Below are 25,311 nucleotides of genomic sequence, written 5' to 3'. Positions count from 1 at the left end.
CTCAGCCATTTGGACTAGATCTTAGCCAAATTTGGTGGACTGTAGAAAGGATTCTGTTGTAAATTTTAAATTTTTGTAGAAATTAGGGTTTAGCAACCACCTTGGGACTTGTGCCTTCAATAGAAGGCATTGTACATTGAAATTAGCACTTGCAATTTGTGGTATTGATATGGATTTTAGATGCCAAGCCATCCATTGTAAATTTGGGGCAACATTTGGCCGGTTGGGGTCCAATCTGGGTGAAAATTAAGGGGCAAATTGCTCAAATTGTTTGTTGATTGTTGGAATAGCAAAGGGCTTTTGGATTGTAGAAACCAATAAATAAACATAAATTGAAATGCACACTTTACCTTAATAATCTTGGACATTGGACACCTTGTTGGTCTCAAGACTAGTGCTCTTTCGAGTATTTCCTTAACTTCAATTGCCAATGGATTGATTACAAGCCGAGATTCCACAATCTCCTTGGCTAATCCAAAAGCCTCTTGTTGTTCCAACAATCAACAAACAAATTGGGCAATTTGTTCCTTGATTTTCACTCAAGACTTGCGCTAATTGGATCCCGACTGGCCAAATGTTGCCTTAAATTTACAATGGATGGCTTGACATTTGAAATCCTTGTTAATATCACAAATTGCAAGTGCTGATTTCAGCGTATGATGCCTTCTATTGATGGCACGGGTCCTGAGATGGCTGCTAAATCCTAATTTCTACAAAAAGTTAGGGTTGACAGTGGAATTTCCTCTACTGTCCACCAAATCTTGCTAAGATGTGCTCCAAATGGCTGAGATAAGTTGAGATTTGTTGAGAATGGATTGGAGAAGGTGAGAGAAAGACAAGAAGAGAGAGAGAGAGAGATTTGATTTTCTTAATTAGACAACCCTAAAATCTACATGTTGCTTGCTCCATTCTGCATTTAATGCAATCACCTACTACTCAGCATCCCCAAAATGCCGTCCTATGATCAGCAATGCTATTGCCAACCCTTGGAAGGTGTCACCTTGTTGTCACCTATTGCTAGAGGGTCCGAGATATCTATCACCTCCTGCAGCCAATTGCTATTTCTTTGCTCAAAAAATGATCAATAGCCTTCTCTCTCTCTCTCTCTCTCTCTCCTATCCAGCTGAAAACTGACTGAATGGCTGAGATTCAGTCCCCAAAAACGTTTTCTTAGTTTGCATGGGCTTTTTTGCCAATTGGTAGCCTTCTAAACCCATTTTTCAGCATTATCAGCCCTTCAGAACTTGCCCAAAATTAAATGTGCCTATCCATAATTAAATTGGCTATGCCATTTGCAACTTGGAGTGGTCCCTAACCTTTGTTAACCCTTAGAGTGACATTAATTAATTAATTAATACTAGTCCCTAGTGTCACCACTAATACTTGTTGGGCAAACAAGTGTCCTAGGTTCAATATTGACACCAACTGACCACCAAAGCCCAGTTGGCATAACTTATCATAAATTTTGCCTTTGACACCCATTGTAACCTCGAGGCTCTTGGCCCGTTGCCATGAAATAACTGCCATGTGCATCACATGTGCGAAACAACCTTGCACATTTGATTAGTAACTTAATCAAATGCTATCGACAAGATTAAGGCATCTCGAAATTTCATGTTCCCACGACACGAGAGAGTAGTAGACAGTAGAGCTTAAGAGAGTATATTAGCTCTAGAGTGAACACTGTCAAAAGATGATGTACCGGCAAGACAATAGGTTTTGCGGGGAGGAACATGGAGTGAACTCGGCAAACATGGAGAAGAGAAGAGAAGAGATAAGAAACTCTGATGAATGGAATGATGAAGTTCTGAATCATGGAGTGAATGTGATACAAGGGAACAAGGGTGCCATAGCACAAGGAAGATGATGAAGACAGCCACGAACCACGAACCGCAATGTCCTCCTAAAGGGGTGTGAGGGCAATGGAGAGGTTGGAGAGAAGAGGTGACGGACTGAATGAATAAGCCATAATGAATGAATGAGAGAGTGGCCTATAAATAGATATAGTCAGTCTAGGATGGCGCCCCTTTTTGGTGCTGCAAACCCTAAACATAAAACGCAGAAAATGCAAAGTGCTGGTGAAGGGTTTCTCAACACTCCCTCTCAGGCCCTAAAAGGGGAAGAAGAGAAGAGTGAGATGGAGATTGAATACTACGTGCAGTAGGTGCCACTTAGACAGTGTCTCTCATGGGGAAATTGTTCACTTGCCCAAGCGTCCTAGTACAAAGATGATGAAAACATGCAATGCATAGGAGGAATGTCAGACTTTGTGTGGTGCCGAGAACCATAAGGATATGCATGTACCTGATTTTGGGAGGTGACTCCATGTTGACCAAGTGACCAAAGCAAGAAGAGAAGAGGAAGAAGATGTAGAGGATCCCTAAGATCCAAGATTTCCACTGGAAAGGGAACCTGCAGTAAAGAATAATAGACAGAGTGAACTGGAGAACTCGAAACTTAACCTTGGGAGAGAAGCCACTAGCTCCATGCATCCATGCTGGAAGGAATATGAAGGCCTCGTCACCAAGTCGCAACCGAACCTCCGAGATCCCGATCTAGGTGGTACCTGAAGATCCTGGGTATTAGTAGAAGAAATGGTCAAAGACAGCCACCCCAAGAAAGTAGAGGATGGGTGAAGAACTTCATGTGGAGTAGGTTTCCCTCTGAGGAGGGAGGTGGAGGGGCCCTCGCTGAAGTTGAAGAAGAAGTTGATGCCCCCTTTGAGGGTAAACAAAACACATCTCTCTCTGAATCCCCCTCTTAAGTAGATAGGGAATCCAAAAACTCATGGATCACAGACTCCGAAATGTCTGATGACGAAGGAAGTGCCGCCGATCTCATGCCAAAGAATGTATCTGGGGTGCCGAAGAGCTCCCAAAGGTAGCCTCTTGAACCTGAGTAGTCGAGGGTGGGGAAGGGTGGGGCTCAGAATGAGCAAGAGGTGGGAAACAACTGCTGTCTCTCAGTGGAGCAGATTGGGTAGCCGAAGAAGAGAAAGGAGTTGAGCAGCCACTGTCTCTCGAAGGAATGGATTGATGAGGAGACATTATCAAATAATCACTGTCTCTCGATGGAGCGAATTGCAGATCCGTAGGTCGTGGAAGCCATTGTACCTGAAAATAGGTAGGAGAAGACTACCGCTGGCATTGCGACGATCTCCAAGAGGTCATAGTGCCAATCGATCCTCCTTATGCTCAAAAGGACTTAGTGCGCATTGGACGCGACTTATTGCCTTGAGCATAGTACTTTGATAGCCGATGCAGAACAATCTCTGTGGCCCAGAAAGCAGAGGTGGCACAAGAAGTGCCTGGTGGAAGACGCATATACTCTGGTGGGGGGGGGGGGGGGGGAGCAAAGGTCGAAGTTGGTAAGCATCGGTGGTGTGTCTGGTGAAGCGAGAGTAGGAGCACCTAGTAGTTTGGTCATCTGTTGGTAAAGAAGCCATGGATACCAGTGTGCCTTGTTGAAGAAGGAAGAGGTCAGCCACAAACCACGAACCGCAATGTCCGCCTCAAGGGGTGTGAGGGTAGTGTGAAGCACGAACCGCAATGTTCGCCGCAAGGGTGGGAGGGCAGTGGAAGGGCTCGAAGTGAGCTACTAGTGGGAGGAGGATGCTATCAGCAATAAGAGGTTGCAACCAGTAGAGAAACGCAGGTGAGGAGAGAGAAAGACTAACAATGCAGGCTGCAAGAGAGAGAAATTAGCAAATGCAGTCCGCAGGAGAGAGAAAGACTAAAAAGGCAGAAAAAACCAGCGATAACATTCAACATGCTAAAATCAGCTCCAAACAGTGTGCGATAGGCTGGAAACAGGCGCGAGACTGTTGTAGACAGCAATGGCCAGCTTGGACTGTGATGTCCTTTGTGTCCGAGGTGTGGGCAACAAGCTGAAATACCTGAAATCTACAAAAGCGAGATTGTTTTCTGAATGGAGAGTGATCAGCAAGAATTGCTTTGTTGTAAACAACTGGAGACTACGGGTGAAAGGCTGGAAACAGGTGCCGGATTGAAGATGACAGCAAGGGACAGTTGAGATTGCGATGTCCTCTACGAAAAGGGGGTGGGCAGCAAAGCTGAAAACACCTGAAACTTGTAAAAACGAGATTTTGACGCAGCGGAAGAAGAAGAGAAGTGGATGCGGAACCCGTCACCAGTCCTTGCCGTCAGTGGAGTGGAGGATTTTTGCCGCTGTTTGAGCAAATCCAGCTTTGATACCATATCAAAAGATGACGTACCAGCAAGACAGTAGGGTTTGCGAGGAGGAACACGGAGTGAATTCAGCAAACATGGAGAAGAGAAGAAACTCTGATGAATGGAATGATGAAGTTTTGAATCATGGAGTGAATGTGATACAAGGGAACAAGGGTGCCGTAGCACAAGGAAGATGATGAAGACAGCCACGAACCACGAACCGCAATGTCCTCCCGAAGGGGTGTGAGGGCAGTGGAGAGGCTGGAGAGAAGATGTGATGGACTGAATGAATTAGCCATAAGGAATGAATGAGAGTGGCCTATAAATAGACATAGTCAATCTAGGATGGCGCCTCTTTTTGGGGCTGCAAACCCTAAATACAACGCAGAAACGCAAACTGCCGGTGAAGGGTTCCTCAACAAACACCAGTATGGATGTACAAAGTACATAGTTGCACTAGTACCACGCATGAAAGGTTTCATACTATACCATACTTTAGGTACCGTACCTTATGTATTAGTACCATAAGGTACCAACTTAATGGATACATCTTTCCCATTCGAATTGCACTTTGGGACGAGCTAAATGCTCCTTATATTAATATGATTCTCTCATGAGATTTGGTTATTTGAGATTCAAACAATCCCTCAACCTTCTATCTCTCAAGCCCACACTTCTCTTATTTGTATGATCATGCATGTAAGATGTATCCACTCCCATCTATGTAGTTATAAGTTTTAGGTAGCTGTAGTGATGTTGCGCATGCAGCATTAGATTTTGTCATGTTACCCTCAAGTACTCATCTTCTACACTCTAATAGCATTGCTATTTAGACTTGAAATATCTATTCTATTTTCTTTGATCCAAAATAATTAAGTTTTTTTTCGTACTAATATCATACCGTACCTTATAAAATCTTAAGGTACCATTTAGTACTGTATTTTATCGTGCCGTACCATATCGTACCTTTCGTACTTGATAACTATGACAAAGTACAACCAAGGACTAAGGTTAACCTAACAAAACTTGACAACCTAACTAGAGTTGGGTTGACTTAACTCTAGAGCCTAGTATCACCACATTAAAGTCCTAATTAAACTTCCAAACCCTAACTAGAGTTGGGTTTACTTAACTCTAGAGCCTAGTGTCACCACCTTCAAAGTCCTAGATACTTTAATATTAAAGTGTCCACACCACACATATTACATTGGGCACTGCCTAGAATTGGCAAATTCTAACATCCCACTATGATGCCAATGTGATGAAGTACAAGGATCATCAATCACCAAAGGGTAATAAGTTTAAGGACTTGTGAAAAGCCTCAAACTTCTCACATGGTTAAGCCTGAGTGAAAATGTCTGCAACATTTTCTTATGTGGAAATATACATAAAGCTGATCTCTCTTGCATAAGATCTCTCTCTCTAACATAGTGACAATGAATCTCATTGCATGAAACACAGGATTTTGTGCTACTGCAATAGCATTGTGATTGTCTGAGAGAATGGGTTAGGACTCTCTAGTAAAACTTATAGATCAGCTAGCAATTTGTGCAACCGTATACATTCAACTATTGCTGTGAAGGCTACTGAAACGAGGCTTCTTCCTTGGAGAGGGCGGTAATTGTTAGCCTGTCCTAGGCCAGTCAGTCAGCTCCTGGGTATAGGCAGTCGGCCCAATATTATGGGCAGGATGGACATTATAGTGCAGTCGGCCAGTTTTGGGCCAGGTCGGCCAGTTTGGAGGCTGGGGGGCTATATATAGCAGCCCCCCCCATCAGTCCCACATACTGTTTTTTTAGATTTCAGCACACTCTCCCTCCTCTCCCACTCCCGCATTGGTGCTGCCACTGTTTCCAGCCTGATCTGGTGTCCTCACTGATGGCAGCTGACCAGGCAGTAGTTGGCGACCAGTCCATGCGGGTCTAGCGCGTGACGGGGGTAGTAGTCGGCACATGACCGGGGCAGCAGTCGGCGCGTGACAGTCCAGCGCGTGACGGAGCAGCAGTTGACGAGACAGGTCCAACGTGTGGTGGCACGGTCAAACGGGGTCAACGGACCCTGTGACATCTTTCAAAAAAAAAGGAGGAAAAATATTTTCTTCAAAATCTCCTTTGAATTTGCCTCCTCTCCTCTAGTGTTTGCGGGCGCAAGCACAGTGTGCAAATTTGTGCAGGTTTAGGCCTAGAAATTTGGGCCTTTTCCGGAATTTGGGGATCTCAATGCAAAATTGGACAATTTGACTCAAAAATTGCAAAGTCGGTGCACATTTGCCCAGGAATTTTGGGGTCTTTCACATTTTTAGTGAAATTCTTTCAATTTCATTGAACGCAGGACTTGGAAAATTTGGGGATTTGTCCAGATTTGGTGCGAGCAAGATGCAACAGTGATATGTCTCAGAAATTGCAGGAATTTGTGACATTTTGCCTCTGACATTTGGGGCTTTTCATGTACATGCACAAATTGGGCTGAAATTTACCCAATTTCTTGACATTGATGCACATTGGATCCGGTGCAATTTGGGGCTTTTGCAATTTGGGCAAAATTTGTGCAGCATTAGGTCATTTTATGTACATGCAGGTTCAATTCCACGCAATTTGGATATCAACACTTGGTAAAAATTTGGGGGTTTTGCTGAAATTGCTCTATTTTTTGGCAAAATTGGCATGTTCTATGCATGACAGAGAAAATGCAGATGTATGGTTGATGCTTTGAGCACAAAAATTTTGGGGTTTTTGACCGTTCGTATCAAATTTTATGCCCGTGGGTACATGTACAACAGAAATTGCGGCTGAAATTTGGGATTTCTCATGTAATGTGATGCATATGCCCTTGGAACAGCTGTAATCAGTTGTGGAATGCTGTAGCACATGGTTTGGTGCTTCTGAAAAATTAATTACAGATCTGAAGTCTATGCTTCTAAGTGGTCATTTATTGTTGGTTGGTACTTGTTTGTACCTTGGTCACTTGGGGGGTAATTTTGGGCCTGCAGTCACATTTGGGCTGAGAATCATGATTGGCAGCAATAACAGTATTAATCTAATGCACATAAAGAAGCTTGAAGGAGCACATAACTTTGCAGTTTGGCAAAAACAGTGCCACAATATCCTGTTGCAAAAGAAGTAGGCAAAGCCGATTAAAACCAAAGGGGCAAAGCCCATGGACATGGAATAGAAAGATTGGGATGAGTTAAATGAGCTTGCACGCTCAACCATCGAGCTATTGATTTCTGATTCCTTGCTGTTTAACATTGAAGGTTTGGATTTTGCATATGCTATATGGACTTGACTGGAAGAACTGTATGCACAGAAAAGTGCTGCAAGCAAAGTGTATTGGTTGAAAAAGCTTATGGATTTGCGTATGAAAGAGGTTATAGCAATGTCTACTAACCTGCATTTTCAGCCAGTTGATTGCCTTGAAGTTCTTGATTGATTAAGAATTTAAGTCTGCGTTCTTACTTTGCACTCTTCCATAGAGTTGGGATACATTCAAGGCTGCTATGGGCAATTCTAATGTGATCCTTTTGTATGCTGATGTAGAGAGTGCTCTACTCATGAAAGAAATGAATCGGCAAAACAATGCATCCAGTAAGTCTTCCAGTGCTTTGCATACTAGGGGCAGATCATAGTAGAAAGGCAAATCTGATAGCAAGGGACGCAGTAAATCACATAGCAAAGATATTAAATGCCACCATTGTGGTAAGAAGGGTTACTTTAAACGTGATTGCTACAAATGGAAGAAAGAGAAAGGAAAAAGCAAGAAGACAGATGATAACAAGGAAGAGAAAAAAGACAGTTAGCCTAAGAAGAGTAGTGCTAAAATTGAAGAGGTGAATGCAGTCACTCATGATAGTGATAGTGGGAGTAATGTACTTTTGGTCTCTTTACACTTTGGTGCACATGCTTTACTTGCAGATACATATAATGACATGCATACCTGGATTCTCGATTTAGGTGCTTTCTTTCATGTCACGCCTCATCGAGAGTGGTTCTCTATCTATACAGGGGGTCGACATGGTGTTGTCCGTCTTGGGGACAACTATGCATGTGACATTGTAGGTATTGGCAGTGTGTAGTTATGGTTTCAACATGGCTCTGTCTTTACACTTCAGCATGTATGGCACATACCTCAGCTCAAGAAGAGCTTGATTAGCACAGGGCAGCTAGATGATGGTTTTCATACCACCTTTGGTGATGAAAAATGGAAATTTGTAAGGGATCTAGAGTGATTGCCAGAGGTTGTAAAAGTGATACTTTGTATCCTCTCCATGTATCTAGTGTGAGTGATCATGGTGTTGCCGTGACCGAGCAGCCAAGTGTTTCTTTGTGGCATGGCTAGTTGGAACACATGAGTCAAACAGGAATGAAAGTGCTTTCTCATTTGGGTTACTTGCCTTGTCTTCGTTATGCTGATTTTGAGCATTGTGATCATTGTATTTATGGTAAACATGCACAAATGTCTTATATAAAGTCTCTTTCGTTGAAATCTTCTCCTCTAGAGTTAGTACATTCAGATATATGTCAGATGCCAGGATTATCTTTAGGGGAAAATAAATATTTTGTTACCTTTGTTGATGATGCTACACGGAAGGTATGGATTTACCCTATTCGTAGCAAGTATAAAGTGCTTGACAAATTTAAAAAATTCTTGGCATTGGTTGAAAATTAGACAGATAAGACACTTAAGTGTCTTTGCTCTGATAATGGTGGGGAATATGTATCCAAGGCGTTTCAGGCATTTTGTGACAGCAAAGGGATAAAGAGGGAGCTCACTATCCCTCATAATCCACTCCAAAATGGAGTTGTAGAGTGTATGAATTGGACTATATAGGATAAGGTCCATATGATGCTGTTTCATGCTGCTTTGCTGCAGAGGCTGTTATGACAGCCGTTCACTTAACTAAACAGGTCTTTGGGGGGGAGGGGGGGAGAGGGAGTTCCCCAAGAAGCGTGAACGGGCAAGCCACCTTCATATGCTCACCTGAAAGTGTTTGGCTGCGAGGCTTTTGTGCACATTCATAAAGAAAAATACAGCAAACTTGAGCCAAAGTCCTGTAAATGCATTTTCCTAGGATATGGTGACGAGGGTGAAATGGGGTATAGATTGTGGGATCCCGAAAAAAGGAAAGTAGTATGCAGCAATGATGTTATCTTCCGGGAAGATCGCATGCATAAACAACCCTAAAAAACTGAGGAGGTCGGTAGGGTTGTATTCTGGGAAGAAATACCTTTTGGATAGAAAAATGTATCCGTTGTACAGCAGTAAATACCTGTTGTAAATGAACCTGTAAATGCAGAAAATAATATTGAAAATGATTAGCCAGCTATTGCCCATGATAATGAGCCACTACATGTGTATGAATATTTAAGACAGCAAGCTGTTAATGTTGATTTGCAAGCTGAAATGCCAAGATAGCAAGCTGAAAATGCTCAACTATTAGCAAACAATGATCATTGAGTTAGAAGATTGTCTAGGGCTACTAGACAATCCGATAGATTCATTCTTGGTGCAAACAATGCAACTGATTATGTCATGTTGACAGATTGTGGTGAACCATCTTACTTTAAGGAAGCAATGGATAGATAGGACAACAGGAAATGGTATAAAGCCATGTTGTCAGAAATGGAATCTCTTGAGAAAAATGGCACTTGGGACTTGGTGGAGTTGGTTAAAGGGCAGAAAACACTTCCATGCAAATGGGTTTATAAGATGAAAGTTAGTTCTGGTTTCTCACCAAAGTACAAAGCAAGATTGGTTGCAAAGGGGTACAAGCAGGAGCATGGAATTGACTTTGATGAGATTTTCTCTCATGTAGTTAAGATATTTACATTGAGAATCATTTTGGGCTTGGTTGTAGGTGAAGATATGAAGCTCATACAGATAGATGTAAAGACTGCGTTTTTACATGGTGATCTGCATGAAGACATATATATGCAGCAGCCTGAAGGGTTTGTGGAAAAAGGGAAAGAAAAGATAGTATGTAAACTCAAAAGGAGTTTGTATGGGCTAAAACAAGCACCAAGAGAATGGCATTATAAGTTTGATACATTCATACAGTCTCAAGGTTTTCATAGAAGTCAAGTGGATCACTGCTTGTACACTAAGAAGGCAGCAGATGGTAGCGTGATTATCTTGGTTCTGTATGTTGATGACATGTTGATTGCTGGCAGGGATACTCATGCCTTGGATTCAGTGAAGCAAAGTCTTCATGGCAGCTTTGACATGAAGGATCTTGGTGATGCAAATCACATTCTTGGCATGCGAATACTCAGAGATAGATCAAAAGGCTTACTCTATCTATCTCATCAAGAGTATATCTCCAAGGTCTTGCAGCGTTTCAATATGGAGGGGGGAAAAACAATTGGGGTTCCATTGCCTCCATATGTGAAACTCAGTGCAGAGGACAACCCTACATCTGATGATGAGAAGGCTGAAATGGCCAAGATACCATATGCTTCAGTTGTTGGCAGTTTGATGTATACTATGGTTGTTACATGTCCTGACATTGCCTTTGCAGTGGGAGTGGTTAGCAGATACATGGCAACCCCTGGCAAGAAGCATTGGGATGCAATGAAAGGTATTATGAGATACCTCAAAGGCACAAAGGAGTTGTGCATTTGCTCTGGAAAGCAGAAGGCATGTGTTGTTGGCTTTACGGATGTAGACTATGCTGGTCATGCGGATTACAGAAAGTCCATTTTTGGGTATGTGTTTTCTTTCACAGGAGGAGCAGTCTCTTGGATCTCTAGGCTACAAAAGCGTGTTGCATTGTCTACTACAGAGGCAAAGTATGTGGCTGCCACTGAGGTATGCAAGGAGGCTTAATGGCTTTCACGTCTTATGGGAGAGCTTGGCATCACAGAGTTACTTGTTCTCCATTGTGATAGTCAGAGTGCTATCATGCTATCATGTGAAGACAAAGCACATACATGTGAAGTACCACTTCATTAGAGATGTACTTGACAGCAAGAGCATTGAGCTTGTCAAAGTGCATACGGATGATAATCATGCAGACCTTCTCACGAAGGGTCTTCCAGCAGAGCGGTTAGCTCATTGCCGACAGATGATGGGAGTTGGATAGATATATGTATTTCAGCTTTGTACATACCTAGACTTAGCTGATTCTTTTCTCCTCTTAAGGCACATTGCCTTTAGGTGGGAGGTTGTTGGGAATAAAGGCCCTTATGCCTTTATATGTGCTCGGGTGTAAACACACCCTTAGCACTTGTACTTACACATATATATCTATCTAAAAACCTAAAGGTATACACTTGTCATTGTACCTAAAAAACGTGCACACTCTTTGCTCTGCTCTCCCGCACTCTCTCTGTCTCTCCGTGCCTAAGGAACTCCTACTGTCTTGATCTTTGTGCCTATCCCATCACTACAGACATGTTGATACTGCGCTGATTTTGGGTTAATTGAATCCCCAAATAGTAATGTGAAAGGCCCATATAGCAAATGTATTCTTCAATTCAGCCTTAAAATCTGCAATTCGGTCCTCTTTAGGTTCATTCAGCAGCATATCTTCTAATAAAGAATGATGATCAGAAAATCCTCACCTTCATTCTTAATATATAGAGTCCAAGCAGTTTGATTGTTCTTTGCTGTCAAATAAGCATCTATCTTTAAATACCGTGCACGAGGAGCTTGTTTCAAGCCAAACAAAGCCTTGTTTGACTTGCATATGAAGTGCTCTTTGCCTTTAACCACAAACCTTGGAGGTTGTGATACATAGACATCCTCATGTAGGTCACAATTAAGAAATTCTGTCTTAACCTCCAAGTGATGCACTTTCCATCCACGATGGACAGCCATAGCAGTAACACGTCTAATGGTACTGACATTGGATGTAGGAGCAAAAGTTTCCTCAAAATCAGTGCCCTTTTTTTGAGGATATCCTTTGGCAACCGAGTGTGCCTTGTACCCATCAATGGAACATCAGACTTGAGCTTGAGTTTAAAACCCTCATCCAAAGTGAGCTCATAAATGCATGTTCATCAAGAAGAGCATCTACTTCCAATTTTTTCACAAATGTGCCCTCCTACATCATGAGCGGCCTATCTAGTAGCCTTTCTAGTGCATGGCGGGAGAGGAGCATCAATTTTACTCTCCGGGAGAGTTTGTAACAGCCATATTAGGATTGTTTTTGTTGCATATACAGCAACCCGTTCTTGCTCGATTGCTTGGTCCATTGTGGGAGGCAAAAGAGGATCAATCAGGGGTTGATTTGGGGCAGGTGAAGTAGCAGCAACTTGCTATAATACATTTGTTTTGCAGTTATAGTAGGCACGGATCCCAATGCAAGTGGAAAAAGGCCCTCAAAAACATCACCATTCTCATACATGGTGGGTATTTCAAACCAATCCCTAGTTGCATTTTCAGCAAAAATGACCTCTGTTGACAAAAATATTTCGAGTGCGAGAATCATACAAATGATTACCTTTGCTCTTCGAATTGTATTTAGCAAAAATATATTGAAGCACCTTGGTCCTTATCATCTAGCTTCCACGAAGCTCTTTAGGCACATGAGCATATGCTATACATCCAAACACACAAAAGTAGTTAACCTTCAGTTACCTATCATGCCATGCCTCAAAAGGAGTGATCGTCTTGAGTGGCTTAGTTAGACCCCAATTAGGTACATGATTTGTACATTGTAGGCCCTCTAGCCAAAACTTATATGGCAACCCTTTGCTTTTTAGTATACATTCGGTCATCTCCATGAGTGTGTGATTCTTTGTTTCAACCACTTCATTGTGTTGAGGTATCATCCTCATAGTGGTCTGATGTGTAATGCCATGCTCAAGAATGTCTCAAATGCATGAGACATGTACTTCCTCCCTTGATCCGTGTGTAGGGTCTACACCTTCAAACTTGTTTCTGTTTCCAATTTGGCAACAAAGTGTTTAAAGTGCATAAATACATCGGACTTTGCTTCGAGACCATACACCCATGTGTAATGAGAATAGTCATCTATAGAAGTAAAAATACAAATGTCCATTGAGTGCTCTCATCCACGTAGGACCACACACATCAGAGTGTATGAGCTGAATTTTTTAGACCACACACCGCACTGTTCTTTTTAAAAGCAAAGCAATGCATTTTTCCAAGTATACACCCCTCATATACATGGGGAGGTGGAGTATCAATTGGAGGCAAGGCATTTGCCATTTCACAACGTTGTAGTGTCATCGGACTACAAAGACTCTTATGGCCATAGCGAGCATGCCAAAGCTCCACATATTGCATAGCAGAAATTAGTGTACTAACTGTTAGAGCATGATGAGATATCTATATATAAATATCCAACGAAAGGAGACCTTTATACAAGGTAGCTGACAATCGAAGAGCATAATTAAGATCTCTATCTCAGACAATGCATTTGTCATTTTCAAAGATGACTTGAAAGCCTTGATTATTGAAAGTTGAAAGTGAAAGAAGGTTTTTAGTGATCCTTGGCACAAACAACGCATCCATAAGTTGAAAATTTGATCCATTTGTAGCAGTGATTACAATTTTACCAATGCCACAACATCATAGCTAGAGTTATTTTCACAAGAAACTCTCCTTCCTGCAAGGGCTGATTGCATAGATGTAAACAAACACTTCCAAGAGGTGATGTGCTTATATGCCCCAAAGTCAAAATACCGTGTATGTTGTATTTCAGCAACATAAAATGCTGAATCAGCCATAGACATGTTATAAGTGTAAGTGAGAAATGCATAGTCCTCCTCAATGAAAGTGGCTATAACATCACCATTCGAAGACCAAGTGGCTTTTGAAACCAGCCTTTCATCTGTGGATGGGTGGTAATTCCCTAATAACAGCGTAGTTACAACAGTAACATTTATTACAAAACTGAGAAATGCAAATTAACTTACAATCTTGGACAATGGACATTCTATTGGTCCCAAAATTGGTGTCCCTTTCGGTATTTATTTAACTTAATTGAAGAAGAAGTTGATGTAAAATTGGTTTTCTCAATCCCTTTCGGTATTTCAACTCCCCTTGTTGTCCAAAATGACCAGCAAGTCTTCAATCTGTTTTGTCTCTTGATTCGGGCAATTAATTGGCCTTTACCTGCTTTGATGGAGATGGAAAATGCTCCAAATTCATTGATTTGCTGGTTCCTCCACTTGAATTTGACTAAAAACAGCTTCAGCCGTGTTGAATCTAAGTCTTGGAGCTTCCAATTTTTGGCACGCTTCTTAAGGCTGCTGCTAAACCCTAAGTTTTGTTGCAAATTAGGTTTTACAGCAAAGAAATTTGCAATTTCTCAACCTTTGGTGATGTTGTAATCTTTGGAGTAAGGCTGTAGAAAGACTGGGAGATGAAAGAGAATGCTGAGGAGAGAGAAAATTCAAACTTTCGCGAAGAACTGAAGAAAAATCTGTTATCTATTGCTGCTACCCTGTCTCAACAGCTTGTAGATGCAAAGAACTGAAGAAAATAAGTAATTTATTGTTGCTCCCTTGTCTTAACAGCTTGTAGATGCTATCACTTGCTGTTGATTGGTCTTCTCTTGCCCCTTGCTGCCTCAGAAGGTTCTCCAATGGTTGCAAATCAAACCAACAGTATCTCCTTTCTCTCTCTCTTGCAAGTTGAATATACTAAAATGCCTCTTTCCAGTCCCTAAAGACGTTTTCAGTCTTGCATGGGCATTTTTGATAACAAGTGATAGCCTTTTCAAATGGTTTTTCGGCATTATCCATATTTAAATATTAAGTTTCAATCTTTAAATACTGAAAATTAATCTAATAATTATTTCAGTGCCGTGAAAAATAATCCGAGTGGCCAATAATTGAATTGGCTAGGCAACTTCCATTCTCGAGTGTCTCTGCGCCATCTTTGACAATCAAATTGATGTTAGGTACCATTAAACGCCACTTCTCTAGTGTCACTAGTTGACACTCGTGGCCAAATGAATGACCTAGGCCAACAATTGGCACCAGATACTACCAAGTATTTGTGGGGCATAACTTATAGCAACTTTTGCCTTTGACATCCCGTGATTTCCTTGGGTCTCGGGCTTGTAAATTTACTCTAACCCCAGTTACACCTCACATATGTAACATTTAACTGTGTGATTAAAAATTAATCCACATGTTAAGTGAGGTTTCAAAAATACATGTCCTCATGACATCTGATGTTTCTTGGACAGCCAAGATAGAGTCTTTCTCCTTTGCTAACCTTCGTTGGTATTCCGTAATGGTCAGGCTTCTTGTAGTAGTGGCATTTACCCTTCTTTTTCCTTTTGTTTGAATTTTGGGCAGTCTTGCTAGATGCCTGTCCCACATCAGCCTTAGGCTGAATTTTCACCTGTAGGCTGTTGCTTGTCTTTGCCTTTGCTTTTATACCTATAGAGCATAGTTACACCTCTTGTCCACATAGCCATGTTCTTTGGAGTTTGTTTCTCTTGCAACAAGAGGCCGGTTAACTCAATAAATGTGAGGGGCTGTTGTGCCCCCTTGAAAGACAAATTCAATGAAGTGTAAAAACTAAGATAATACTCTAGGAGAGAGTTCAGCGTGATGTTGGCCATCTCCTGATCGGATATCACCTCATCAATATTCAGCAATTCTCTCAAATCTTGAATGTAAGTAAGGTGATTAGTCATACTATCACCCTCATCAATGTGTGCATTTCCAATTCTCTTCTCAAGTAAGAGATTTTGCCTTATTTCTAGGAAGTGAATGCTATACCTGCACTTGTTTGCTGCTTTGGGATGGGTGAAACACAAAAGCCCCGAATTTCCTCCAAGAAATTTCGAGAGATTGAACAGATTTTAAACCTATAGCCTTAGGATTCAATGAAACGTCGCCTTAGGATGGGTGTTTACAATGACCAGCAATTTTGTTGCACCTCGGGATGCATGCAGGACGGAAAAATCACAAAAGCCCCAAACCTCTTGCAAAAATGCCAAACAAATTGTGCAATGTTGGTGATTAATGGAGATGCACTCATGGGACTTCAAATCGGGCAGAGGCACCCAAATTTTTGGGTGCTTTCACCTCCTCGGGATGCATGTTGGGTGGTTGAGGTGTGTGATAGGCTGCGAAAGGCGGCCCAGCTGGGTGTACAGGTTATGGGTGGTGTTGTGGTGGTGGTACACTGTGCAGGTTGGGGCAGCAATAGGGGCAGAGGGCAGCTGGGCGGTGGCGCTGTAGAAGCAGCAGGCAGTTTTGCTGTGGAGCAGCATTGGGTAGTGTAGTGTGGAGGTTGGGGCTGTGCATGTATCTAGTGGAGCAGTAGAATCTGCAGGCATTGCAGAAGTAGCGCTGGTGGCATTGACTGGGCAGAGATGGTGGCAACTGGAGCTGGGTGCAAATATCAGGTTGGTGGTGCACAGGGTAACAGTGGGTGTTGGCGGTTATTGAGGCAATAGTTGCATAGTATTGGACAGCTGCTCCTGCTCCACACGTGTGAAGTTGAGCTAGTGGCAACATGGACCACAAGTGTATGGTACCAGCTGATGGGGATGCGACAAAACTTGTGTGTGTGGCACTGATACCAAATGTGAGAAGTAGTTGGAGGAGAGAGAAACGAGAGACAATAGACAATAGAGAATAGAGCCTCAATAGAGTGTATTAGCTCCAAAAAGTGAACGACAGAATGAAACAACAGAGTACAACTAAGGTCTAAGGTTGACCTAACCATACTTCCACACCCTAACTAGAGTTGGGTTAACTTAACTCTAGAGCCTAGTGTCACCACATTTAAAGTTCTAGACACCACACTTTGACACTTTAATAAGTGTCCACACCACAAATTACATTGGGCATTGCCTAGAATTTGCAACTCTAGAGCTTAGTGTCACCACATGTAAAGTCCTAGGCACACCACAATGTGACACTTTAATAAGTGTCCACTCCACACAAATTACATTGGGCATGGCCTAGAATTGGTAAATTCTAACACCCATGCAAACTGAGCCTCTACGTTTAATTTCTAGCCAATAATAATTCAATAATTACATGGTCAAACTTTGACCATGTCTAGCACTAATGTTAAATTCCTTAATTGTTTGAACTTGAAAGTATTGAAACTTTCCACGCAAAGCGTAGTCTAGGTCAGTAAACCATTTAATGAATTTTGTTGAGACTAATTTGCCTAACCTTTCTCCCCTTGTAATTTAGAATATTTAGATTCTACATGTTCATATCTTACACTCACTAATATGCCAATCAAAGTTACAATAAATACACAGCTTATTGCTGAATTTGCTTCCTTGGTGGCAGGTCGCATATGTTTTGGGACAGCTGCAAGATAAAGCTGCAACAATTGCACTTGTGGATACTTTGAAAAACGTAAAAGAACATCCCATGGTACGACATGAAGCAGCTGAAGCCTTGGGCTCTATTGCTGGTGAGATTTTTCACCAACTATTCTTAATGAGCCCTAATAAAGTTTTTGTTTGTGCCTCAGCATGTTTGCAAACCACCTCTCATATACACAATATTATTTTACATTTTGTGGCCTTTGCTGTTGAGAAGTTAATAGGTTTATCCTTGTTGGTTTGCCCCTTTGTTAAAAGGCTGCATTCTATAGGTTTTCAATTGGAAATTTACAAAAGTTTTGCTAGAAAAGAGGAAACTAGTTTGCTCTTTTTAGTTTAAAGAAGCTCAAATATGAATTTTAGTCCGCATGCTTTGTTTTTTATCAATACAAGCTGTAAGAGTCAATCTATCTTTGAAACTTGGTAGTATCACTCCTCACTTGGTATTGTGGATTGTATTTCTTCACAACAAATCATAGTGCCATGTGGCAATCATTTTCTTGTGTCTCATCAAAGTCTCATGCTGTCCCCCCCCTCGTACCATCCTAGCCATGTCCACATGTTAGAGCCCCCTCTTAGGGTGACATTGAATGGAAGTTTCAATCTTTGTCCTCATTCTTGTTTCCGTTTCCATCCCTAGTACGTGCTTCATGTCACTATGCAACAAATCCGATTTTGTTTTATAAAATTTCATCATAGCCATCCAATGGTGTTTTTGATTTATCTTTATTGCTTTTGCCTACATGTTTATTTTCTATGGAGGTATTGAGTTTTACACGGAGAATGTGCCTCCAAAAGCCTATTCCATGTTTACATGAAAACAATTGAGTTTGTAATCCTCAACAAGAGGGTCATTTTAGGGGATTGGATGTTGAGAAAGAAAGAAAGAAAAGAGAGAGATATTTACGTCTCCAAAATGCCAAGATGGCCTACGAGAGAAAGAAATGAGTACATCTAGCCATGCCATCTCGACTGGAGAACAACAATGAAAATGAAAACCACGAACTATGACTATTACAAGTATAGGTTGCCATCATGTATAAGCTAGAAACAATGTATCCTCCTTGAGGCAAGAATATTTGTCATGGGGTGAGTCCAAGACATTGAATCCACTAAGAGAATGTATCCATCCTTGATGGTGATCGATGATGGCTTGAATTTGCCAGAGGTAAGGATGTTGGGCATGGCAACAGAGTGGTGGGCGTCATGCTCTTATGGAGTGTGGCTATCTAGTCTACTGTGACCCCCTAGACTCGTGGATGGTGTGGTAGCGCTCCTCTAGTGGTAGCATGTAGCGAGCTAGCTTTGTAGCTAGTACTGAAAAACTTTGTAAGATTCTGTTGGCTTGTCTGCCTTTGCTTTGTCTTGCTCCTTGGAAGCTTTTCTTTGTATGCTCGGATTTCCAATAAGAATAGTCCTAGGCATCTTTGATTCTCGTACTCCATCACCCTACATAGAGGCCCAAACTCCTCTCGGAAAAGGTAATGAAATCTCCCTTTGATCTCATAATATATAGTATATCTACAAATAAAGTGCTCCTTAGACTCAAACCTCTTGGTGGCATAATTGGCAAGTGTGTGCATTCTCGGAAGTGTTTATACCGTCTTGTCTCAATTTTGAGCTGGTGTGATGATGTGCATATTTGTCCAATAGTACTACATATCCCATGGGAGAGGTGGATGTCCATGTATGTTGGCTTGACAATGAATCCCTTTATCGACACATGTAGGAAATGACGCTAACACTATGCCATCTTCATATCAAGGGGCTCTAGGGGATGCACCCATGTAGGATCTATATCGATCTTCACAATATCTATCCTAGTCACTTGTTTCTACTCTATATATACGAGATTGAAGTATGGGCAGCAAATCCAAATTGTATTGGAGTGGTGGGAGTGCATCTATCTCTAACCCATGTGTCTTGGACCATGACTGCATCTCTGTATACCAACAATGTGTATCCCCACTCTCCACTAACTGTTTGGAGGTAGTCAATGCTAATCGTAGATATCTATATCTAGAGAGCTTCCATATTCTTTATAAGCAAGTTATGGCCTGAAATAATGCCTTTGTGACCATGGGTGGCAGCATTCTAAACCCATTTTTGAGCATTATCCAGCCATCTAATTAATTTTCAAAATTAAATAATCCTGAAAATTAATTTCAGCCCTTCTTATCCTGCCTAAAATTAAATGTGGCCCTCCATAATTAAATTGGCTAGGCCATTTGCAACCTAGAGTGCCCCCCAACTATTGACCCTTAGATTGACATTAATTAATTAATTATTGCTAGTCCCTTATGTCACCACCAACGCTTATTGGCCAAATAATTGTCCCGGGGTCAAAACTAGCACCAACCGACCAACAAAACCCTGTCAGCATAACTTATCACAACTTTTACCTTTGAAGGAAGTATGCTGGGTGCATGAGGAGAATCAATAAAATTCTTTAGCTCCAAACAACTGATACAAAGATGCAAGTCTAGCTAGTATATTGATACCCATCTTGTTGTATGCAGATGATGTGCTACTAATCGTGGATTCAACAAGATACAACTGCTGCTAGGTAGAATACAGGCTATGCAGCTATCATGAGGACGTGAAGTTTTGAGATGCTTTATCTTATTGATGACATTTGATTAAGTTATAAATCAAATGTGCAAGTTTGTTTAGCACACGCAATGCACATGGTAGTTATTTCAAGGTAACAAGCCAAGGCATAATTTGAGAGCTCATCAACATGAACACCAAAGAGAGTAGGTGAAAGTGGGCCTCCTTGCTTCAGCCCTATAGTATTGTCCATCATATCCGAAAGCCCTCTTGGAGCCTAGACCTTTCCCATCGTTGACTCTTACAAGGCATAAATCCCCCATTGTAGATATTTTGGAGTGCCAATATCTTGTAGTCGTTGCATGAGCTTGGCTTGAGGCACAATGTTGAATGCTTTGCAAAAATCCAGGAAGCAACAATAAATCCTCTTCCAATGTGGCCTAACTTTCTCTATAATACCTTTGAGGGTTAATATATGATCACGTGTTTTGAACCCTCTCCTGAAGCTTGCCTAACCTTGTGTCAGAGTGCAGCGGTGCGGAAGCGTAGGACTGAGAGAGAGAGAACGCAGAGAGAAAAGGGAGAGAAAGAGATAGTGTACAATGAAGATCTGCTGTATAAAGAATGCTGAATACAAAGATATACACGGGCGCAGTGCGCTGGACTGCGTGTCTCCACCTCGACGATGCGACCTGCTGTCCACCTCGAAGTCTGCTGCAGTCTGCACTGTCTGCTGTCTGAAATCTGTGAACAGAGACAGAAATCTGCACGGCACCGGTCTGTAATCTGCGACAGAGAAGAATGGACAGACTGCTGAAAACGTCGACTATAAATAGTCGAAAACAGCCACGAACTGGGGCGCCAGAAATAGGGCGCAGCCAGGAATAAATCAGCTGCAAGCAGTCGGACTGCCACGTGGCAGTCCGACTGCATAGTCGGACTGCTGCTGGTCCGACTGCTGCTGCTGGTACTGCCCTCCAAGACAGGACAGGCTATGATCTCTGACACCCCCTCTCAGAGCCTGGACAGGGCAGAAGCCTGAGGGATCTGGAATGTTGCCGAAGTAGAGCCTGAGGAAGCGCCTTCGTAAACAAATCCGCAAGATTGTCCTCCGTCTTGCAATACTCCACAGTGATGGTCTCATCTAGAAGCTTTTCTCGGATGAAGTGGTACTGAATCTCAATGTGCTTCGTCCGGGCATGAAAAACAGGATTCCTTGCCAAGGCAATGCAACTTTCATTGTCACATCGCAGCAATGTAGGACGAGTCTGGGGGCACCCAAGCTCCTCCAACAATCTCCGAAGCCACACAACCTCGCATGTGGTGGAAGACACGGCCCGATACTCCGCCTCAGTAGATGAAAGGGCTACCGTGGGCTGCTTCTTGCTACTCCATGAAATAACACCTGCACCCAAAGTAAAGCAGTAACCTGTTGTAGACCGCCTGTGGTCCACGTCACCGGCCCAATCCGAGTCGCTCCAACCTGCAAGTACAAGATCTGACCCATCTGTCCCTGTGGGGTAATGAATCCCCAAATCAGACGTCCCCCGGAGATACCGAAGTATCCTCTGAGCAGCCTGCCAATGCACCGTCTTAGGTTCACTCATGAACCCTGCCAAGAGCCCAACAACAAAACATAGATCAACCCTGGTGTTGAGAAGCCAAATCAAAGACCCTATCAACTGTCGATAGCGGGACACATCCGCCAAAGGAGAAGCTGAATGGGAAGTGGCCTTCCAGTTCGAATCCATAGGAGTAGAGAGGGCCTGACAATCTTCCATCTCAAAAGACACTAAGAGCTCCTGTACATATCTCTGTTGGGAGAGAAAGATCCCCCTCTGAGACTGATAAATCTCATGGCCTAAAAAAAAATGGAGTAGCCCCAAATCTGTCATCTCGAACGTCCGATGTAAAGCTGACTTTGTCTCCTGGACCTGCTGTGCATCATCACTTGTGACAATCAAATCATCAACATATAATACAAACAGCACACAACCATCCTCGGAAGTGTGAACATACAGCTACGGATCGGCCTTGGACCGCCGATATCCCAACTGAGACTGGAGAAACAAATCAATCTTCTCGTTCCAAGCTCGCGGGGCCTGCTTGAGACCATACAGGGCCTTCTTCAACCTGTAGACTTTCCCATCTGAAGAACCAAAGCCAGGAGGCTGCTCAACGTAGATCTCCTCCTTCAGATCACCATTCAGGAAGGCCGACTTCACATCCAGCTGATAAACAGGCCATCTCCTATGGCCAGCCAAAGCAAGAACAGCTCTAATGGTTGCCATACAAGCGGTGGGGGCAAAGGTGTCATGACAGTCAATCCCTGGGCGCTGGGCAAAACCCTTAGCAACAAGGCGAGCCTTGTGCTTATCCAAAGTACCATCACTGAGATATTTGGTCTTGAAGACCCACTTGACTCCAATCACCTTCTTCTTCGGGGGGCGTGGCACAAGTGACCAAGTGCCATTCCTCTCAATAGCCTCCAACTCAGCTTCCATAGCTTTCTTCCATGGGGCGGACTGTAAAGCCTCCTTCACGGAGGTGGGCTCTCGATCCTGCATAACACGGGACATCAAACAATAATTGGAGCAAACAAGCTCCGAAGAATGCGCCTGGTGCCTCTGTGACCGCCGCGGACCATCCTGCGGTCCCCACTCCTCAGGAACCCCCTCGATCCCTGAATCACGGAGTGTGTCACGGGCCCAGCGAAGAGGAGGCCGAACCTCCCCTCGTCGTTCTCCATCAGTAGAAGACTCAGGAATGTCCACCGGTGGTAACTCCGCAGAAGGATCCGGTGGAACAGTAGACTCTGTGTCAGAAACAGAATCATAATCAAACGGCACAGGCTCCAGTGGAACTGTAGAAGGAGCCAAACTCTCCCCTGGATCTCCAAGAACGGGGTGCTCCTCACCCATTGAAGAAACCGGAACCTCCACAAACCGCACATCACGGCTAGTATATACATCCCGCTTGACGGGATCATACAATTGGTAGCCTTGGGACTGGGAGCTGTAGCCAACAAATACCTGTTTTCGGGAAGCCGCTTCAAATTTGTCACGGTGAGCCTTCAGAATGTGAACATAGGCATCACACCCAAAGACCCGAAAGTAAGAAACATCTGGCTTCGTCCCAAAATAAGCCTCAAATGGAGTCATCCCTTCCACGGCCCGAAGCTTTGAGGGTTAATATATGATCACGTGTTTTGAACCCTCTCCTGAAGCTTGCCTAACCTTGTGTCAGAGTGCAGCGGTGCGGAAGCGTAGGACTGAGAGAGAGAGAACGCAGAGAGAAAAGGGAGAGAAAGAGACAGTGTACAATGAAGATCTGCTGTATAAAGAATGCTGAATACAAAGATATACACGGGCGCAGTGCGCTGGACTGCGTGTCTCCACCTCGACGATGTGACCTGCTGTCCACCTCAAAGTCTGCTGCAGTCTGCACTGTCTGCTGTCTGAAATCTGTGAACAGAGACAGAAATCTGCACGGCACCGGTCTGTAATCTGCGACAGAGAAGAATGGACAGACTGCTGGAAACGTCGACTATAAATAGTCGAAAACAGCCACGAACTGGGGCGCCAGAAATAGGGCGCAGCCAGGAATAAATCAGCTGCAGGCAGTCGGACTGCCACGTGGCAGTCCGACTGCTGCTGGTCTGACTGCTGCTGCTGGTACTGCCCTCCAAGACAGGACAGGCTATGATCTCTGACACTTTGTACTCTATATCCATGTCTCTTTGCCCATGTGCTAAGCTTATGCTATAAAATGCAGCCATATATCTTGGCCAAGTATTGACCAATCATGATTATCCTAAAATTCTCCAGTACCATAGGGTCCTCACTCTTAAAGACTAGTACAATGGTATGCTCTGGAGAGAGAGAGAGAGAGAGAGAGAGAGAGAGAGAGAGAGAGAGAGAGAGAGATGGCGCGTGATGGGAGCTCGTCATCGGACCTGTGCAGGGTTCGTCCGGCGCTTTGCCGTTGACTTCTCGCGCCCCATCACGTTGCCTGTTCGTCCGCGCGCCCCGTCACGTCCGTTCGCCCCGTCACGTCGCCTGCTTGTCCATTTGCCTGGTTATCTGTTCGCCACGTCTCCAGTTCGCCCCGTCAGAGGTGCGCCCCGTTGCCTGCTTGTTCGTCCCGTTGCCTGTGCGCCTGGTTGCTGGTTCGCCACGCTGCCAGTTCGTCCCATCACAGGTGCGCCCCGTTGCCTGCTCGACTGTTCATGGCACCCAAGTGACTCCCCGCCTGCGGCTGTGGCTTTGGCCATTGCCCGGTTTCTTCCCTGCCAAGGCCGCTCCGCCCCACGGACTTCCCCCTTTGTGGCTGCCGTCCGTCTACGCCCTACTGCTGCGACCAGGGCTTCGCCCCGCTGACAGCGCTTGCAGCATGCTTTCCCTACGGTCTGGCCTGACAGTGAGAGAGCAAGAGAGTGAGAGACAGAGAGAGAGGACAGAAACATGGCTGGGCTGGATATGGCTTTTATTGACCAGACGGTGGCAGCCCTTGGTCCGGATTCAGATACAGAGGAACCGGAGATGCCTCCTGGTTCTGACTTTCCGCCTGCGGGCAGACGCTCCAAGCATACTTCGGACGAGACAATGGGTCATCAAGAACGTTCCTATGCGCAAGTTGCCTCTGATTTTGTGGATTCGCAGGAGATTGACTGGGAGCATTTGCTGGAGTTTGCCAATACTCTGCTTGGCGATTATGTCCAGCATAATCATGAAGCTTTTTCTGACTCGGGAACTGAAGAAGTTCTGGAAGCCATGGTGGACCCGAAAACTGTCTTGTGCTCTTTTTCAGTGTTTTATGACCGTGCGGTTATACTCTTCTTCAATGGCAGGATCCCAGTGCTTTCCCATATTTGCCAGTGGCTGCACCATTTACTACAAGGGGAGTGTGTTGAGGAGATCTTTGTTGGGCCCGAGGCTTCTATGAGGTGCTGCTGAAATCGGAGAAGCATCGGGCTGAGCTCCTGTCCAAACTGCCACTGTTCTTTGATTACCTTTTGGTCCATGTTGTGCCATGGTGCCCTATGGCAGACTTTCAGCGCCTGCTTCAACGTGAATGCCCGGCGTGGGTTGAAGTGGAAAATTGTCCGGCTATCTATTGGCCATTGTTAAAGGATGCTATGGCCGTTGTGGGAACGGTGCTGGTTCCCCCAAGCCTAAGGGACATGAATCGAAACTGTTTGTGTATGTTATGGGACACTGCCAGGAAAAGGCCTGCGTGGCTTCGCCTTAATTACTATGGCATGCATCCTTTGCACTTTCTCTTGAAATGGGGCAA

General features: G+C 43.7%; 1 protein-coding gene across 3 annotated transcripts in view; it reads left to right on the top strand.

Moving 5' to 3' along the window:
* LOC148022379 (ARM repeat superfamily protein) overlaps window positions 1-25,311 on the top strand; it is a 76,979-nt gene that overhangs the window by 15,877 nt on the left and 35,791 nt on the right. For all 3 annotated transcript variants that reach the window (XM_087698006.1, XM_087698007.1, XM_087698005.1), the window contains exon 5: window positions 17,429-17,555. In XM_087698006.1, coding sequence (XP_087554132.1) covers window positions 17,429-17,555 — 127 coding nt within the window. The remainder of the gene's footprint in view (window positions 1-17,428; window positions 17,556-25,311) is intronic.

The sequence above is a fragment of the Lygodium microphyllum genome, chromosome 17 (assembly GCF_053477565.2).
Source record: "Lygodium microphyllum isolate KBCC chromosome 17, Lygodium_microphyllum_v1.1.10, whole genome shotgun sequence".
Lineage (NCBI taxonomy): Eukaryota > Viridiplantae > Streptophyta > Polypodiopsida > Schizaeales > Lygodiaceae > Lygodium > Lygodium microphyllum.
This window is presented reverse-complemented; position numbering and strand designations above follow the sequence as displayed.